Here is an 18,643-nt window from a genome sequence, read left to right as displayed (position 1 = left end):
AATATGCCATTCATTGAAGGTGCGGCTAATAACCCGGGGCGGCTTATAGTGCGGAAAATACGGTAACTGTTTTTATATTGTTTTACTTTCTTTTTTATTCAAGAAAATCCATCCATCCATCCATCTTCTTCCGCTTATCCGAGGTCGGGTCGCGGGGGCAGCAGCCTAAGCAGGGAAACCCAGACTTCCCTCTCCCCAGCCACTTCGTCCAGCTCCTCCCGGGGGATCCCGAGGCGTTCCCAGGCCAGCCGGGAGACATAGTCTTCCCAACGTGTCCTGGGTCTTCCCCGTGGCCTCCTACCGGTCGGACATGCCCTAAACACCTCCTTAGGGAGGCGCTCGGGTGGCATCCTGACCAGATGCCCGAACCACCTCATCTGGCTCCTCTCGATGCGGAGGAGCAGCGGCTTTACTTTGAGCTCCCCCCGGATGACAGAGCTTCTCACCCTATCTCTAAGGGAGAGCCCCGCCACCCGGCGGAGGAAACTCATTTCGGCCGCTTGTACCCGTGATCTTGTCCTTTCGGTCATAACCCAAAGCTCATGACCATAGGTGAGGATGGGAACGTAGATCGACCGGTAAATTGAGAGCTTTGCCTTCCGGCTCAGCTCCTTCTTCACCACAACGGATCGATACAGCGTCCGCATTACTGAAGACGCCGCACCGATCCGCCTGTCGATCTCACGATTCACTCTTCCCTCACTCGTGAACAAGACTCCGAGGTACTTGAACTCCTCCACTTGGGGCAAGATCTCCTCCCCAACCCGGAGATGGCACTCCACCCTTTTCCGGGCGAGAACCATGGACTCGGACTTGGAGGTGCTGATTCTCATCCCAGTCGCTTCACACTCAGCTGCGAACCGATCCAGTGAGAGCTGAAGATCCTGGCCAGATGAAGCCATCAGGACCAAATCATCTGCAAAAAGCAGAGACCTAATCCTGCAGCCACCAAACCGGATCCCCTCAACGCCTTGACTGCGCCTAGAAATTGTTTTTAATTTATTTATCATAATTTATAAAAAAAAAATTAAAAGTACCTTATCTTCACCATACCTGGTTGTCCAAATTAGGCATAATAATGTGTTAATTCCACGACTGTATATATCGGTTGATATCGGTATCGGTTGATATCGGTATTGGTAATTAAAGAGTTGGACAATATCGGAATATCGGCAAAAAGTCATTATCGGACATCCCTAATTTCGACCACAATTCCAGATCTGTTTGCGGATACTACTGTGCTTGAACATCGTCAGGTGGGAGAAACTAACTCCTTGAAAAAGATTAATTATGGCTACTGTCGATGTCCAGCAAGACAAGCTCATCACTTCTAACCTTCAAGCTTCAAAGCCGTCAAAACCTAAAATATATGGGGAAAAAAAAGGCTTCTACCCCAACAAATGCAGGGGAAGAGGGTGTGGAAGAGAGTCCATAGTCAGGTAGCCTTCAAGAAGGAATACGGATGTTGCATAATATGGGAGCCAGCCAGACTAAAGTGTCTGCTAGGCTTGATAGACAGCACAAGGACATGAAATACTTGTAAAATATTAAGGAAGCGAGGAAGGATTCTGCAACACTTGGTGAGGATACTGCAATACTGCGTAAACAAATGGATGGACTGGAAGAAAAGGTGATTGGACTAGAGGAGGAAGTGAATATATTAAAGAAGCAAAATAATGAAAAGAATCAGAAATCAAAAGATGTGTCATATTCAGGAAGTACAAGAGTCTGTACGCTTGAACAATGTGATTATGACTGGCCTTTAGATAACACGCATGCCTAATGGGAAAGCAGCTGATAACAGAGGATAAGAACAAGATGCTGCTACTTCAACAGTGCAACAGATGGACAACATTCTGAGGTCAAAGGGGATGAATGTGTTAACAACATCGAAACATGCATTCCAATGTCTGGCAGGAATAAGGCCACACATGTCATCATCATTAGTCCACCAACAAAATGGCTTTGTTGACGCAGCAAGTCAAACTGAAGGGAACAAACGTCTACATCAGGTGTGTCAAACTCAAATACAGAGTGGGCCAAAATTTTAAACTGAACAAAGCCGCGGGCCAAGGTTGAACAAATCAACCTTTTAATAGGGACCAAAACAAGTTTTGCATTGAATATTGAACAAGCAAGGCTTATATAACTTTATAGTGACATGCAAAATCCAGTTTCAAATAACAATAATTAAAAAATATCAATGGCATATCAAATACAATTTAAATAAAAATTGAATGCCTCTTTTCTATTTGCAGCGTTCTGAGGTAAATATCAACATTAACTTTTTCCACAGGCTAATAAATTTGAAAATAAAATAATGAATAAACCAACCATTCAGGACTTTAAACTGCTCAGTTTGCAACACACTGATCTAATCTGATGTGCCCAAGCCAGATACCTGACATCTTTTCTTGGATGCTAGTTCATTAATGTCGGGGCTCAGGCTTTGAGCTGAGGCAACCTTCATTATCGAACAAAGGTGTTCATCAGTCATTATATCTCGTATTCCACAGTCTTGGGGGCGTGCCTTACAGGCACTGCTTTTAACGTCCTCTATGAGCTATCGTCACGTACGCTTTTCATCCTTTCTAACAACGTGTCCGCCTAGTCACAAGATATGAGCGGCTCCTGTACGCACACACACGTAAATGCAACGCATACTTCCATCAACAGCGATACAGTTTACACTGAGAGTGACCCTATAAGCAACTTTAACATTGTTAGAAATATAAAGTTCAAGTTAAAGTACCAATGATTTGTCACACACACACTAGGTGTGGCGAAATTATTCTCTGCATTTGACCCATCACCCTTGATCACCCCCTGGGAGGTGAGGGGAGCAGTGGGCAGCAGCGGTGGCTGCGCCCGGGAATCATTTTTGGTGATTTAACCCCCAATTCCAACCCTTGATGCTGAGTGCCAAGCAGGGAGGTAATGGGTCCCATTTTTAAAGTCTTTGGTATGACTCGGCCGGGATTTGAACTCCCAACCTACCGATCTCAGGACGGACACTCTAACCACTAGGCCACTGAGTATACGCCACACTATGAATCCACACCAAACAAGAATGACAAACACATTTTGGGAAAACATCCGCACAGTAACACAACATAAACACAACAGAACAAATACCCAGAACCCTTTGCAGCACTAGGTGTTGTGCTGGATAATGCACCCCCGGCGTAGAATGCACCCCCTGACGGGGGTGTTATATCAACTAAAGCCCACACTTAAAAGTTTCCACGTGCAAGATTGAATCTATTTAAAAAAGTTATTTAATAAGAAGCCAAAAGTGCAAAAACAATAATGTTCGTGTTGGAGGAGTTGTGAATGAATGAAATATGAAATCCGTGCTGCAGTCACTGCTGGGCCACAACATTAAGTACACCTGCAGACTGCGGCACGGATTTCGGCATTATACGCCAGGGGTGCATTATCCGGCACAACACCTGGACGCTACTAGTGTTAATTTGATATCGCCTCACGGGCCAAGTGAAATTACACGGCAGGCCAAATTTGGCCCGCAGGCCAGAGTTTGACACTCATGGTCTACATCAATGAGTATCTGACAAAACACAATGCTGACATCGCCAAAAAGGCACACTAGTTGAGGAAGCAGGGGAAAATTCAGGGGCCTTGAAGTGCCAACTGTAAAATCTACATAAAGTTTAAAATGTAGGACAGGAAGAAGTGAAAGTACCTGTTGTTAAAGACATTAAGGAACTGGACAAATACAGAAGATTACTTTAACTCCACTGCAAGAACATAATCAGTTAAGTTATGTTGTCTTATGTTATATTATGTTATGTTTACTGCTGTCAATTGATTATTTTTCATACATATTAATCACACTTTCAAATTTAGATTAATCCTGATTATTCATGGATTATTACTCGCTTGGATTATTTTAATTACCGTATTTTTCGGAGTATAAATCGCTCCGGAGTATAAATCGCACCGGCCGAAAATGCATAATAAAGAAGGAAAAAAACATGTATAAGTCACACTGGAGAATAAATCGCATTTTGGGGGGAATTTATTTGATAAAACCCAACACCAAGAATAGACATTTGAAAGGTAATTTAAAATAAATAAAGAATAGTGAACAACAGGCTGAATAAGTGTACGTTATATGAGGCATAAATAACCAACTGGTATGTTAACGTAACATATTATGGTAAGAGTCATTCAAATAACTATAACATATAGAACATGCTATACGTTTACCAAACAATCTGTCACTCCTAAATCCCATGAAATCTTATACGTCTAGTCTCTTACGTGAATGAGCTAAATAATATTATTTGATATTTTACGCTAATGTGTTAATAATTTCACACATAAGTCGCGGCCAAACTATGAAGAAAACTGCAACTTATAGTCCGAAAAATAAGGTACTTGTTGTTAAAGACATTAAGGAACTGGACAAATACAGACGATTACTTTATCTCCACTGCAAGAACATAATCAGTTAAGTTATGTTGTCTTATGTTATATTATGTTATGTTTACTGCTGTCAATTGATTATTTTTTTATACAGATTAATCACACTTTCAAATTTAGATTAATCCTGATTATTCATAGATTATTACTCGCTTGGATTATTTGAATTATCGTATTTTTCGGAGTATTAGTCGCTCCGGAGTATAAGTCGCACCGGGCGAAAATGCATAATAAAGAAGGAAAAAAACATATATAAGTCGCATTTTTGGGGGAAATTTATTTGATAAAACCCAACACCAAGAATAGACATTTGAAAGGCAATTTAAAATAAATAAAGAATAGTGAACAACAGGCTGAATAAGTGTACGTTATATGAGGCATAAATAACCAACTGGTATGTTAACGTAACATATTACGGTAAGAGTCATTCAAATAACTATAACATATAGAACATGCTATACGTTTACCAAACAATCTGTCACTCCTAATCGCTAAATCCCATGAAATCTTATACGTCTAGTCTCTTACGTGAATGTGCTAATTAATATTATTTGATATTTTACGGTAATGTGTTAATAATTTCACACATAAGTCGCTCCTGAGTATAAGTCGCACCCCCGGCCAAACTATGAAAAAAACTGCGATTTATAGTCCGAAAAATACGGTACTTGTTGTTAAAGACATTAAGGAACTGGACAAATACAGAAGATTACTTTATCTCCACTGCACGAACATAATCAGTTAAGTTATGTTGTCTTATGTTATATTATGTTATGTTTACTGGTGTCAATTGATTATTTTTTATACAGATTAATCACACTTTCAAATTTAGATTAGTCCTGATTATTCATAGATTATTACTCGCTTGGATTATTTGAATTATCGTATTTTTCGGAGTATTAGTCGCTCCGAAGAATAAGTCGCACCGGGCGAAAATGCATAATAAAGAAGGAAAAAAACATATATAAGTCGCATTTTTTGGGGAAATGTATTTGATAAAAGCCAACACCAAGAATAGACATTTGAAAGGCAATTTAAAATAAATAAAGAATAGTGAACAACAGGCTGAATAAGTGTACGTTATATGAGGCATAAATAACCAACTGGTATGTTAACGTAACATATTATGGTAAGAGTCATTCAAATAACTATAACATATAGAACATGCTATACGTTTACCAAACAATCTGTCACTCCTAATCGCTAAATCCCATGAAATCTTATACGTCTAGTCTCTTACGTGAATGAGCTATATAATATTATTTGATATTTTACGCTAATGTGTTAATAATTTCACACATAAGTCGCGGCCAAACTATGAAAAAAACTGCGACTTATAGTCCGAAAAATACAGTACTTGTTGTTAAAGACATTAAGGAACTGGACAAATACAGAAGATGACTTTATCTCCACTGCAAGAACATAATCAGTTAAGTTATGTTGTCTTATGTTATATTATGTTATGTTTACTGCTGTCAATTGATTATTTTTTATACAGATTAATCACACTTTCAAATTTAGATTAGTCCTGATTATTCATAGATTATTACTCGCTTGGATTATTTGAATTATCGTATTTTTCGGAGTATTAGTCGCTCCGGAGTATAAGTCGCACCGGGCGAAAATGCATAATAAAGAAGGAAAAAAACATATATAAGTCGCATTTTTGGGGGAAATTTATTTGATAAAAGCCAACACCAAGAATAGACATTTGAAAGGCAATTTAAAATAAATAAAGAATAGTGAACAACAGGCTGAATAAGTGTACGTTATATGAGGCATAAATAACCAACTGGTATGTTAACGTAACATATTATGGTAAGAGTCATTCAAATAACTATAACATATAGAACATGCTATACGTTTACCAAACAATCTGTCACTCCTAATCGCTAAATCCCATGAAATCTTATACGTCTAGTCTCTTACGTGAATGAGCTAAATAATATTATTTGATATTTTACGCTAATGTGTTAATAATTTCACACATAAGTCGCGGCCAAACTATGAAGAAAACTGCGACTTATAGTCCGAAAAATAAGGTACTTGTTGTTAAAGACATTAAGGAACTGGACAAATACAGAAGATTACTTTATCTCCACTGCAAGAACATAATCAGTTAAGTTATGTTGTCTTATGTTATATTATGTTATGTTTACTGCTGTCAATTGATTATTTTTTTATACAGATTAATCACACTTTCAAATTTAGATTAATCCTGATTATTCATAGATTATTACTCGCTTGGATTATTTTAATTACCGTATTTTTCGGAGTATAAATCGCTCCGGAGTATAAATCGCACCGGCCGAAAATGCTTAATAAAGAAGGAAAAAAACATCTATAAGTCGGATTTTTTGGGGAAATTCATTTGATAAAAGCCAACACCAAGAATAGACATTTGAAAGGCAATTTAAAATAAATAAAGAATAGTGAACAACAGGCTGAATAAGTGTACGTTATATGAGGCATAAATAACCAACTGGTATGTTAACGTAACATATTATGGTAAGAGTCATTCAAATAACTATAACATATAGAACATGCTATACGTTTACCAAACAATCTGTCACTCCTAATCGCTAAATCCCATGAAATCTTATACGTCTAGTCTCTTACGTGAATGAGATAAATAATATTATTTGATATTTTACGCTAATGTGTTAATAATTTCACACATAAGTCGCGGCCAAACTATGAAAAAAACTGCGATTTATAGTCCGAAAAATACAGTACTTCTTGTTAAAGACATTAAGGAACTGGACAAATAGAGAATATTACTTTATCTCCACTGCAAGAACATAATCAGTTAAGTTATGTTGTCTTATGTTATATTATGTTATGTTTACTGGTGTCAATTGATTATTTTTTTATACAGATTAATCACACTTTCAAATTTAGATTAATCCTGATTATTCATAGATTATTACTCGCTTGGATTATTTTAATTACCGTATTTTTCGGAGTATTAGTTGCCCCGGAGTATAAATCGCACCGGGCGACAATGCATAATAAAGAAGGAAAAAAACATATATAAGTCGCATTTTTGGGGGAAATTTATTTGATAAAAGCCAACACCAAGAATAGACATTTGAAAGGCAATTTAAAATAAATAAAGAATAGTGAACAACAGGCTGAATAAGTGTACGTTATATGAGGCATAAATAACCAACTGGTATGTTAACGTAACATATTATGGTAAGAGTCATTCAAATAACTATAACATATAGAACATGCTATACGTTTACCAAACAATCTGTCACTCCTAAATCCCATGAAATCTTATACGTCTAGTCTCTTACGTGAATGTGCTAATTAATATTATTTGATATTTTACGGTAATGTGTTAATAATTTCACACATAAGTCGCTCCTGAGTATAAGTCGCACCCCCGGCCAAACTATGAAAAAAACTGCGATTTATAGTCCGAAAAATACGGTACTTGTTGTTAAAGACATTAAGGAACTGGACAAGTACAGAAGATTACTTTATCTCCACTGCAAGGACATAATCAGTTAAGTTATGTTGTCTTATGTTATATTATGTTATGTTTACTGCTATCAATTGATTATTTTTTATACAGATTAATCACACTTTCAAATTTAGATTTATCCTGATTATTCATAGATTATTATTTGCTTTGATTATTTAAAAAAAAGGCCACAATATTTGGACACAAATGCAACTTCATTGTCAAAATGTCATCAAGGAACATGTTTTAAATTTATTTGCTCAAAACCTGGTACCTGTTTTATCTAAAGTAACTTGAGAGGCTTTGGATATTTCTTATTGCCGAGAGCTCAAACCACTCGTAAATGTTTGTTTGTGTCTGTATGCGGAGTAAAACTATGGAACAAACTGGACTTGCAACACAAACATGGGGTCTGGTTCAAATATAGAGATGAGGGTCTTTAATTTGACCTGCTGCCGTACTCTGTCTCAAAGTGTTAACATGTGCTCAATGTTTCCTTACCATTATTGCTATGTTGTCTATTACCATTGTTGGTATATTCATTCTTCCTACATTGTTGATACAAATGATTGTTACAGTGTAATAATTATTGTTACCTGTGGTAATGCCACTATGACACAACATCTGTATTATAATCCTTGAACAAAGTAAGAGTGAAACTCATGTGAATAATCACTGAATGGAGAACTGGGGGTGGGATTAAATAAATTATCTTCTTCCCACTCCCTTTCAGGCAAAATTGGACAATCATGCATTACATACTATACATTACCTTTTGCACTATATTAATTAGGGCCCGCCATGGCCCATTGCATAAGGATTCCCACAGGGAGTCCTTATGCAATGGGACATAAGGACCTATTGTTATTCGTCCGTTTTATTATTATTCTTTCTTTATTCTTCCGCCGCCTCTTCGAGCACTAATTTGACCCACTTAACATGCTTCAAAACTCACCATATTTGACCCACACATCAGGACCTGCGAAAATTGTCTTTTAATAAAAAAACCAAACTGCAAAAATCAAAATTGCGCTCTAGCGCCCCCTAGGAAAAAAAAAAACTAGACTGCCTGTAACTCCCACTAGGAAGGTCGGAAAAACATGAAACAAAATCCTCTATGTAGGTCTGACTCAGACCTAACTTTCATAATGGTACATTCTCGGGCTAAAATCAACAGGAAGTTGGCAATTCCCCCTTCAAGACAAAAAAGTACTAAAAACAGTCACTTTTGCCTCTTTGAGCTGTAATTTGACCCCCTTAACATGCTTCAAAACTCACCGAACTGAACACACACATCAGGACTGGCTAAAACTGTGATCTAATGAAAAAACCTAACCCCAAATCTAAAAATTGTGCTCTACAGCAATTTTTTAATACAACGCACAAAAAACTGCTCCTCGGATGAAAAAAAATACAAAACTGCCTGTAACTCCCACTGGGAAGGTCGGAGAGACATGAAACGAAAAACTCTCCGTAGGTCTCACTTTGACCTACTTTTCATAAATTGACAACCACCAGCAAAAATCAACAGGAAGTTTGCTATTCCCCCTTCAAAATAAAATTTTTGGAAAAACCGGTCACCTTCCTTCAAAATCTATCTCCTCTGAGCGCGTTTGTCGTTTCGCCTTCAAACTAACACAGGTGAGAGATAAAACCCTTGTGATTAAAAGTATAGATGGGATTTTTAATACCTGCTCCGGTTTTGATTTTATGACCCTTCAAAGACCCGCTGCACTGATGCTCCTGCGGTGCTGTTTTTTTAAGATGGCTGCTCAAAAGCAGGAAGCACCAACGTGCCCACACAATGCAGACAAGGTAGGTACACTAGACAAAAGTCTTGGGACACTTCAGACTAAAAATAGACAAAAGTATTGGGACACTTAGGACTAGCACCTGCCAAATACGCGGGCCCGAACAACGCTGCTTGCAGCTTTAATTTATATTATTATGTGTTGTCAACTTTGTACTTTTTTATGGCATTGCCTGAAATAAATAAATAAATGACAAAAAACAAATTAAATGAAAGTCCAATCAGAGTTAATTTTGGAGTGAAATTTGCCACAGGAGCTTACAACATTTGTATGCACGTACGACACTTAAAACCTTTAGTATAATCAGTATTTGGAATTAAATTATGGAATGCATTAGGCAAAGAAGCCAAACAAGATACTAATATGATCCAGTTTAAGAAACGGTTCAAACTCAAAAGTGTTTACAAATTGCAAAGAAGAAGAATCCTGACATACATCTTGAACCTTATCGAAAAATGAGACAATTAATTTACTAATTATGTGAATCACAATTTATTTAACTAATTATTCAAAATAACCTCACTCTTTCTTTACATATTTAATTTGTGCTACAAATTGAGCACAAGAAGTGAACAAAAACATGCGTAAGATTAGATTAGAAGCATCATTCTGACGTTAGATTTGAGTCTCCTTCTCTACCTTTCGAATGTCACTTCTTTACTCCAAGGTTTAGGACTTGGGGGAGCAGGCAGGGCAGGATCTTCTCGACTGCAGATGTGGAGACATAAGAGGAGGGTAAGGGAGGTGTGGCATAAAAATAACTCTGACAAGATAAGGAGAGCAAACAGCAGATTGTTCTGATCCAGGAAGTGAGGAGGCAGGAAAGGTGACATTCCTTAAGAAAATAATGGTTCGAATGGAATGAAGTGAAAGTATGGTGACAAAAAACTGCAGCCATGACTTACTTTACATCTGTTTATGTATCCTGTTGTATGTTATACTCAGTTTTGATTTGTTATGCTATGCTTGGTGGTATCTTATGTTACAAAGTGCTGTCAGCAGATCAAACTGCCTATTTATAGTAAGTGTAAGTACCTGTACTCCGTTACTGTGGTGGTCCCATAGGAGCTCAGGGGATCCTTCTCCTTGCTACAAAAAGAGGATAATGACAAGATGGAGAAGTAAGGAGCGAGGAAATGACTTAAAGAGGGGAGAACACGTGCCCTGAATAGAAAGTTATGTTATTATCATGTGGTGTTATATTATAAAAACTCATGATATCATGTTAATGTTGCTTTTAACACGGTCATCCCACAAAAACTCACTGCTAAACTCCTCACTGCTGGTCTGACAACGGCTCTCTGTGACTGGGTCCTGAACTTTCTCACAAACCGGCCCCAGTCAGTCAGAGTCGGCAACCAGACATCGGGCACAAAGGTTCTAAGCATAGGGACCCCCCAAGGCTGCGTGCTGAGCCCCCTATTGTACACCCTCTTCACACACGACTGTGTGGCCTCCCAGAACAACACCAGTATCATCAAGTTGGCAGTTGATACTACAGTCGTCGGACTGATCACCGGGGGAGCTGAGGCAGCGTACAGAAGGGAGCGGAACTGGTGGCCTGGTGTCAGAAAAATAATCTCTCCTTGAACACAGACAAGACCAAGGAGATGATTATTGACCCACGGAGAAGGAGTGCACAGTACACACCTCTCTGTACATAGGGGGGACAAAGGTGGACAGGGTGAAAACCTTTAAATTCCTAGGGACCCACATCAGCGAGGACCTCACCTGGGATCACAACACCCAACAAACAATAAAGAAAGCCCAGCAGCGACTGTACTTCCTTAAGAAGGCTGAGAAAATTTGGCATGCCACCCAAAATTCTCAGCAACTTCTATAGAAGTACGGCTGAGAGTGTCCTTACCAGCTCAATCACGGTCTGGTATGGAAACTGCACTGCTAAGGACAGGAAGGCACTCCAGCGAGTGATTAAAACTGCTCTGTACATATCAGGAGCAGCCTTCCCCTCACTACAGGACATGTACTCTACCAGGGCCACCAGGAGAGCACACAACATCATAAAGGACAGTACACACCCCCAGCACAGTCTCTTCAGCCTCCTACCATCAGGCAGACGATACAGGAGCCTGAAATCCAGGACTACGAGACTGACAAACAGTTTCTACCCACAGGCCATCAGGCTTGTGAATGCTAATTTGGGAATGCTAGCTCCCCCCCTCTCCCCGTTTTACTTTTATCTTTTTGAATAAAAGACAGCTACCATGACCACCACCAAACTGTGGTTGGGGCGTGGTTAAGAGGGGAGGAGTATATTTACAGCTAGAATTCACCAAGTCAAGTATTTCATATATATATATATATATATATATATATATATATATATATATATATATATATATATATATATATATATATATATGTATGTGTGGGGAAAAAAATCACAAGACTATTTCATCTCTACAGGCCTGTTTCATGAGGGGGTTCCCTCAATCATCAGGAGATTTTAATGGGAGCATTCACATACCATGGTTTATATAGGGCACAGAGTGGGTGGGTACAGGCTGGTGTAGGGGCGTGGTGATTGGCTCATGTGTTACCTAGGAGGTGTTTCCGTCTGTGGCGGCATGCTGATACAATTTCGCTGCGCTTGTTGAGGGATGACAGGTCTGGACGGTATATGATAAACAGTTTCTCTTTCAAGCATAGGTTGCATCTTTTATTACCACTATTGTAAGGTGTGCTGGATGCAAGAATTTGCCATGTTATTGAATATTCAACATTATTGTCTTTGAGGTCCCAAATGTGTTTGCTGAGTTCTGTGGTATTCCGCAGGTTTTGGTTCCTGAAAGAAGCCTTGTGATTGTTCCATCTGGTTTTAAACTCTCCCTCGGTTAATCCTACATATGTGTCGTATGTGTTAATGTCCTTGCGTGTTACCTTAGATTGGTAGACAACTGATGTTTGTAAGCACCCCCCGTTGAGAGGGCAATCAGGTTTCTTGCGACAGTTGCAGCCTTTGTTGGTTTTGGGGTCGCTCTGTCTGGGGGCCGACGGCTCATTTGCAATTGTTTTGTTGTGGTTTGAGATGATTTATCGTATATACGACAAATCATCTCAAACCACAAAGTCAAAGACAATAATGTTGAATATTCAATAACATGGCAAATTCTTGCATCCAGCACACCTTACAATAGTGGTAATAAAAGATGCAACCTATGCTTGAAAGAGAAACTGTTTATTATCTACCGTCCAGACCTGTCATCCCTCAACAAGCGCAGCGAAATTGTAACAACATGCCGCCATAGACGGAAACACCTCCTAGGTAACACATGAGCCAATCACCACGCCCCTAGGCCAGCCTGTACCCACCCACTCTGTGCCCTATATAAACCATGGTATGCGAATGCTCCCATTAAAATCTCCTGACGATTGAGGGTACCCCCCTCATGAAACAGGCCTGTAGAGATGAAATAGTCTTGTGATTTTTTTTCCCCCACACATACATATATATATATATATATATATATTTATAAGAAATACTTGACTTTCAGTGAATTCTAGCTATATATATATATATATATATAAATAAGAGAAATACTTGAATTTCAGTGTTCATTTATTTACACATATACACACACATAACACTCATTTACTCATTGTTGAGTTAAGGGTTGAATTGTCCATCCTTGTTCTATTCTCTGTCACTATTTTTCTAACCATGCTGAACACCCTCTCTGATGATGCATTCTGCTTCGTCTCCTTGTTGTGTGCGCAGTTGTGCACTGCACTCTCTAAAAGCCCTAGATGTTAATGTCGCATGTAGATGGCAGTATTGCCCTGTTTAAGAGTGTCACAACATTGCTGTTTACGGCAGACGAATTGCTTTACGGTAGACGAAAACGTGACTGCTGTTGTTGTGTGTTGTTGCCGCGCTGGGAGGACGTTAATGAAACTGCCTAACAATAAACCCACATAAGAAACCAAGAACTCGCCCTCCATCATTCTACAGTTATAACGTGATTGGGCAGGCAGGCTGTTTATATTGTGGGAAAGCGGACGTGAAAACAGGCTGTCGACACGTCACTCAGGTCCGCCTGAATTTCGGGAGATTTTCGGGAGAAAATTTGTCCCGGGAGGTCTTCGGGAGAAGCGCTGAATTTCGGGAGTCTCCCGGAAAATCCGGGAGGGTTGGCAAGTATGCACTTTAACTGCTGCTGTGACCCAATGTCACCTCCATATTTACACTGTTGACTGTCAATCAGAATGTGCACTAATGTAATGTTACTTACTGTGCCTTGTATATACACTTTTATTTTTATTTGTGCTAAGTACCGTGTAACTTGTTGAAGGGTGGACTAGCAAAGTAAGATTTTCATTGTATGGCAAACTGTCTGTTTAACTGCATATAACAATAAACAATCTTGAATCTCAAAAAAAAAAAGCACAGTCATCAAACTGTCAAGCAGCTAAGACGGCAGTTATCACCTTTAATTCTAATATTCCAGCTGTTAATATACTCATACTAAAATCATGATTTAAAAATTGGATTTGTCTTTGATTTTGGTTTGAAAAATAAAAGGTGTGTGTCACCATTCGGATCAATACTGTTTTTTCATTAAAGACAGGCCAAACTTGACCTGGCAGTAAAGTCATTACTGTATATATCTGCCATAAACTGTAAGAAATACTGTGATACGATGGTGCTTATTAGGGCCCGCCATGGCCCATTGCATAAGGACTCCCACAGGGAGTCCTTATGCAATGGGACATAAGGACCTATTGAATTTCTAAGGTTTTATTATTATTAGGGCCCGCACGGCCCATTGCAAAAGGACTCCCACAGGGAGTCCTTATGCAATGGGACATAAGGACCTATTGTTATTGTAACGTTTTATTATTCTTTATTCTTTCTTTATTCTTCCGCCACCTCCTCTTCGAGCACTAATTTGACCCACTTAACATGCTTCAAAACTCACCATATTTGACCCACACATCAGGACCTGCGAAAATTGTCTTTTAATAAAAAAAAAAAACCCGCAAAAATCAAAATTGCGCTCTAGCGCCCCCTAGGAAAAAAAAAAAACAGACTGCCTGTAACTCCCACTAGGAAGGTCGGAGAGACATGAAACAAAAACCTCTATGTAGGTCTAACTTAGACCTAGTTCTCATAATTGTATGTCTTCGGGCTAAAATCTACAGGAAGTTGGCAATTCCCTCTTCAAGACAAAAAAGTACTAAAAACAGTCACTTTTGCATCTTTGTGCTGTAATTTGACCCCCTTAACATGCTTCAAAACTCACCGAACTGAACACACACATCAGGACTGGCTAAAACTGTGATCTAATGAAAAAACCTAACCCCAAATCTAAAAATTGTGCTTTACAGCAATTTTTTAATAAAACGGACAAAAAACTGCTCCTAGGAAGAAAATAACTACAAAACTGCCTGTAACTCCCACTGGGAAGGTCGGAGAGACATGAAACAAAAACCTCTCCGTAGGTCTCTCTTAGACATACATTTCATTAATTGACAACCCCCAGCAAAAATCTACAGGAAGTTTGCTATTCCCCCTCCAACACAACTTTTTTGTAAAAACCGGTCACCTTCCTTCAAAATCTATCTCCTCTGAGAGCGTTTGTCGTTTCGCCTTCAAAATAACACAGGTGAGAGATAAAACCCTTGTGATTAAAAGTATAGATGGGATTTGTAATACCTGCTCCGGTTTTGATTTTATGACCCTTCAAAGACCCGCTGCGCTGATGCTGCTGCGGTGCTGTTTTTTTAAGATGGCTGCTCAAAAGCAGGAAGCACCAACGTGCCCACACAATGCAGACAAGGTAGGTACACTAGACAAAAGTCTTGGGACACTTCAGACTACAAGTAGCCAAAAGTATTGGGACACTTAGGACTAGCACCTGCCAAATACGCGGGCCCGAACAACGCTGCTTGCAGCTTTAATTATTATTATTAGGGCCCGCACGGCCCATTGCAAAAGGACTCCCACAGGGAGTCCTTATGCAATGGGACATAAGGACCTATTGTTATTGTAACGTTTTATTATTCTTTATTCTTTCTTTATTCTTCCGCCACCTCCTCTTCGAGCACTAATTTGACCCACTTAACATGCTTCAAAACTCACCATATTTGACCCACACATCAGGACCTGCGAAAATTGTCTTTTAATAAAAAAAAAAACCCGCAAAAATCAAAATTGCGCTCTAGCGCCCCCTAGGAAAAAAAAAAAACAGACTGCCTGTAACTCCCACTAGGAAGGTCGGAGAGACATGAAACAAAAACCTCTATGTAGGTCTAACTTAGACCTAGTTCTCATAATTGTATGTCTTCGGGCTAAAATCTACAGGAAGTTGGCAATTCCCTCTTCAAGACAAAAAAGTACTAAAAACAGTCACTTTTGCATCTTTGTGCTGTAATTTGACCCCCTTAACATGCTTCAAAACTCACCGAACTGAACACACACATCAGGACTGGCTAAAACTGTGATCTAATGAAAAAACCTAACCCCAAATCTAAAAATTGTGCTTTACAGCAATTTTTTAATAAAACGGACAAAAAACTGCTCCTAGGAAGAAAATAACTACAAAACTGCCTGTAACTCCCACTGGGAAGGTCGGAGAGACATGAAACAAAAACCTCTCCGTAGGTCTCTCTTAGACATACATTTCATTAATTGACAACCCCCAGCAAAAATCTACAGGAAGTTTGCTATTCCCCCTCCAACACAACTTTTTTGTAAAAACCGGTCACCTTCCTTCAAAATCTATCTCCTCTGAGAGCGTTTGTCGTTTCGCCTTCAAAATAACACAGGTGAGAGATAAAACCCTTGTGATTAAAAGTATAGATGGGATTTGTAATACCTGCTCCGGTTTTGATTTTATGACCCTTCAAAGACCCGCTGCGCTGATGCTGCTGCGGTGCTGTTTTTTTAAGATGGCTGCTCAAAAGCAGGAAGCACCAACGTGCCCACACAATGCAGACAAGGTAGGTACACTAGACAAAAGTCTTGGGACACTTCAGACTACAAGTAGCCAAAAGTATTGGGACACTTAGGACTAGCACCTGCCAAATACGCGGGCCCGAACAACGCTGCTTGCAGCTTTAATTATTATTATTATTATTATTCTTCCGCAGCTTTGCGCACTACTTTGACCCCCTTAACATGCTTCAAAACTCACCAAATTTTACACACACATCAGTAATATACGGCAAAACTTTTTATCAAACAACCAAACCTCAAAACTCAAAATTGCGCTCTAGCGCCCCCTAGAAAAAAAAGAAAACTAGACTGCCTGTAACTCCCACTAGGAAGGTCGGAAAAACATGAAACAAAATCCTCTATGTAGGTCTGACTTAGACCTAGTTCTCATAATTGTACATCCTCGGGCTAAAATCAACAGGAAGTTGGCAATTCCCCCTTCAAGACAAAAAAGTACTAAAAAAAGTCACTTTTGCCTCTTTCAGCTGTAATTTGACCCCCTTAACATGCTTCAAAACTCACCAAACTGAACACACACATCAGGACTGGCTAAAACTGTGATGTAATGGAAAAACCTAAACCCAAATCTAAAAATTGTGCTCTACAGCAATTTTTTAATAAACCGCACAAAAAACTGCTCCTCGGATGAAAAATCTGACAAAACTGCCTGTAACTCCCACTGGGAAGGTCGGACAGAGATGAAACAAAAACCTCTATGTAGGTCTCACTTAGACCTACATTTCACAAACTGACAACCCCCAGCTAAAATATACAGGAAGTTTGCTATTCCCCCTTCAACACAATATTTTTGTAAAAACCCATCACCTTTCTTCAAACATTATCTCCTCTGAGCGCGTTTGTTGTTTCGGCTTCAAACTAACACAGGAGAGAGATTGAACCCTTCTGATTAAAAGTTGGTGAAAGAGTTGTGATACCTGCTCCGGTTTTGATTTTATGACCCTTCAAAGACCCGCTGCACTGATGCTCCTGCGGTGCTGTTTTTTTAAGATGGCTGCTCAAAAGCAGGAAGCACCAACGTGCCCACACAATGCAGACAAGGTAGGTACACTAGACAAAAGTCTTGGGACACTTCAGACTACAAGTAGCCAAAAGTATTGGGACACTTAGGACTAGCACCTGCCAAATACGCGGGCCCGAACAACGCTGCTTGCAGCTTTAATTATTTATTTGTAATTTGTTTTCATGAAAATAGGGTAGCTAATGGAAACAACAGCCTACAACAGTTTAAGAAGTCTTTCATGTATTCATGGGAGGCCAATTTAGACCACAGGTGTCAAACTCGGGGTTTCTCGAGGAAATAGCAATTTACTTGTCAACCAGAAATATCAAACGTATGGACAATTATGTAAGGTGTTTGTGTAATTATGTATTTAATTGTGTTGTATGATGAGTAGATTATACAGTTCAAGTATATGATTTATCTGGCCCGTGGCCAATGGTGCAAATACCCACTTTTGAAGGTGCATGCAAACACATCACAGGCAAAAAGAAAAGAATGGTGAAATGATTTAAGGCGATGAATAATGAAAATTTTGACTATAGAGAACTTACGTCATTACAACCTTATTTATAGTATGTGTAAGTACCTGTACTCGGTTACTGTGCTGGTCACATGGGAGCTCAGGGGGTCCTTCTTTTTGCTGCAAAAAGTCGATAATGACATGATGGAGAGGCAAGGAGTGAGGAAATGGATGAATGACTTAAAGAGGGGAGAAAAGAGGGCCTGCATAGAAAAATATGTCATATTGTGATGTTATGTAATAAAAGATTTGTTGAGTTATGTATGAAAAGGTTATGTTGCGCTATGCTACAGTATATTACAAACCCCGTTTCCATATGAGTTGGTAAATTGTGTTAGATGTAAATATAAATGGAATACAATGATTTGCAAATCCTTTTCAGCCCATATTCAGTTGAATGCACTACAAAGACAAC

The 18,643-nt window shown here is 39.1% G+C and overlaps 1 protein-coding gene across 45 annotated transcripts in view; it reads right to left on the bottom strand.

Moving 5' to 3' along the window:
- The window catches only part of znf185 (zinc finger protein 185 with LIM domain), a 155,263-nt gene that overhangs the window by 88,540 nt on the left and 48,080 nt on the right, over window positions 1-18,643 (bottom strand). For 44 of the 45 annotated variants that reach the window (XM_072912274.1, XM_072912273.1, XM_072912275.1 and 41 more), the window contains 3 exons: window positions 18,295-18,348; window positions 10,765-10,818; window positions 10,369-10,437 (listed from right to left, as the gene is read on the bottom strand). In XM_072912274.1, coding sequence (XP_072768375.1) covers window positions 10,369-10,437; window positions 10,765-10,818; window positions 18,295-18,348 — 177 coding nt within the window. The remainder of the gene's footprint in view (window positions 1-10,368; window positions 10,438-10,764; window positions 10,819-18,294; window positions 18,349-18,643) is intronic. The other variant, XM_072912282.1, reaches the window with a different exon arrangement.

The sequence above is a fragment of the Nerophis lumbriciformis genome, linkage group LG35, assembly GCF_033978685.3.
Source record: "Nerophis lumbriciformis linkage group LG35, RoL_Nlum_v2.1, whole genome shotgun sequence".
Taxonomy (NCBI): Eukaryota; Metazoa; Chordata; class Actinopteri; order Syngnathiformes; family Syngnathidae; genus Nerophis; species Nerophis lumbriciformis.
Note: the sequence above shows the minus strand (reverse complement) of the source record. Positions and strands in the feature narration are given on the sequence as shown.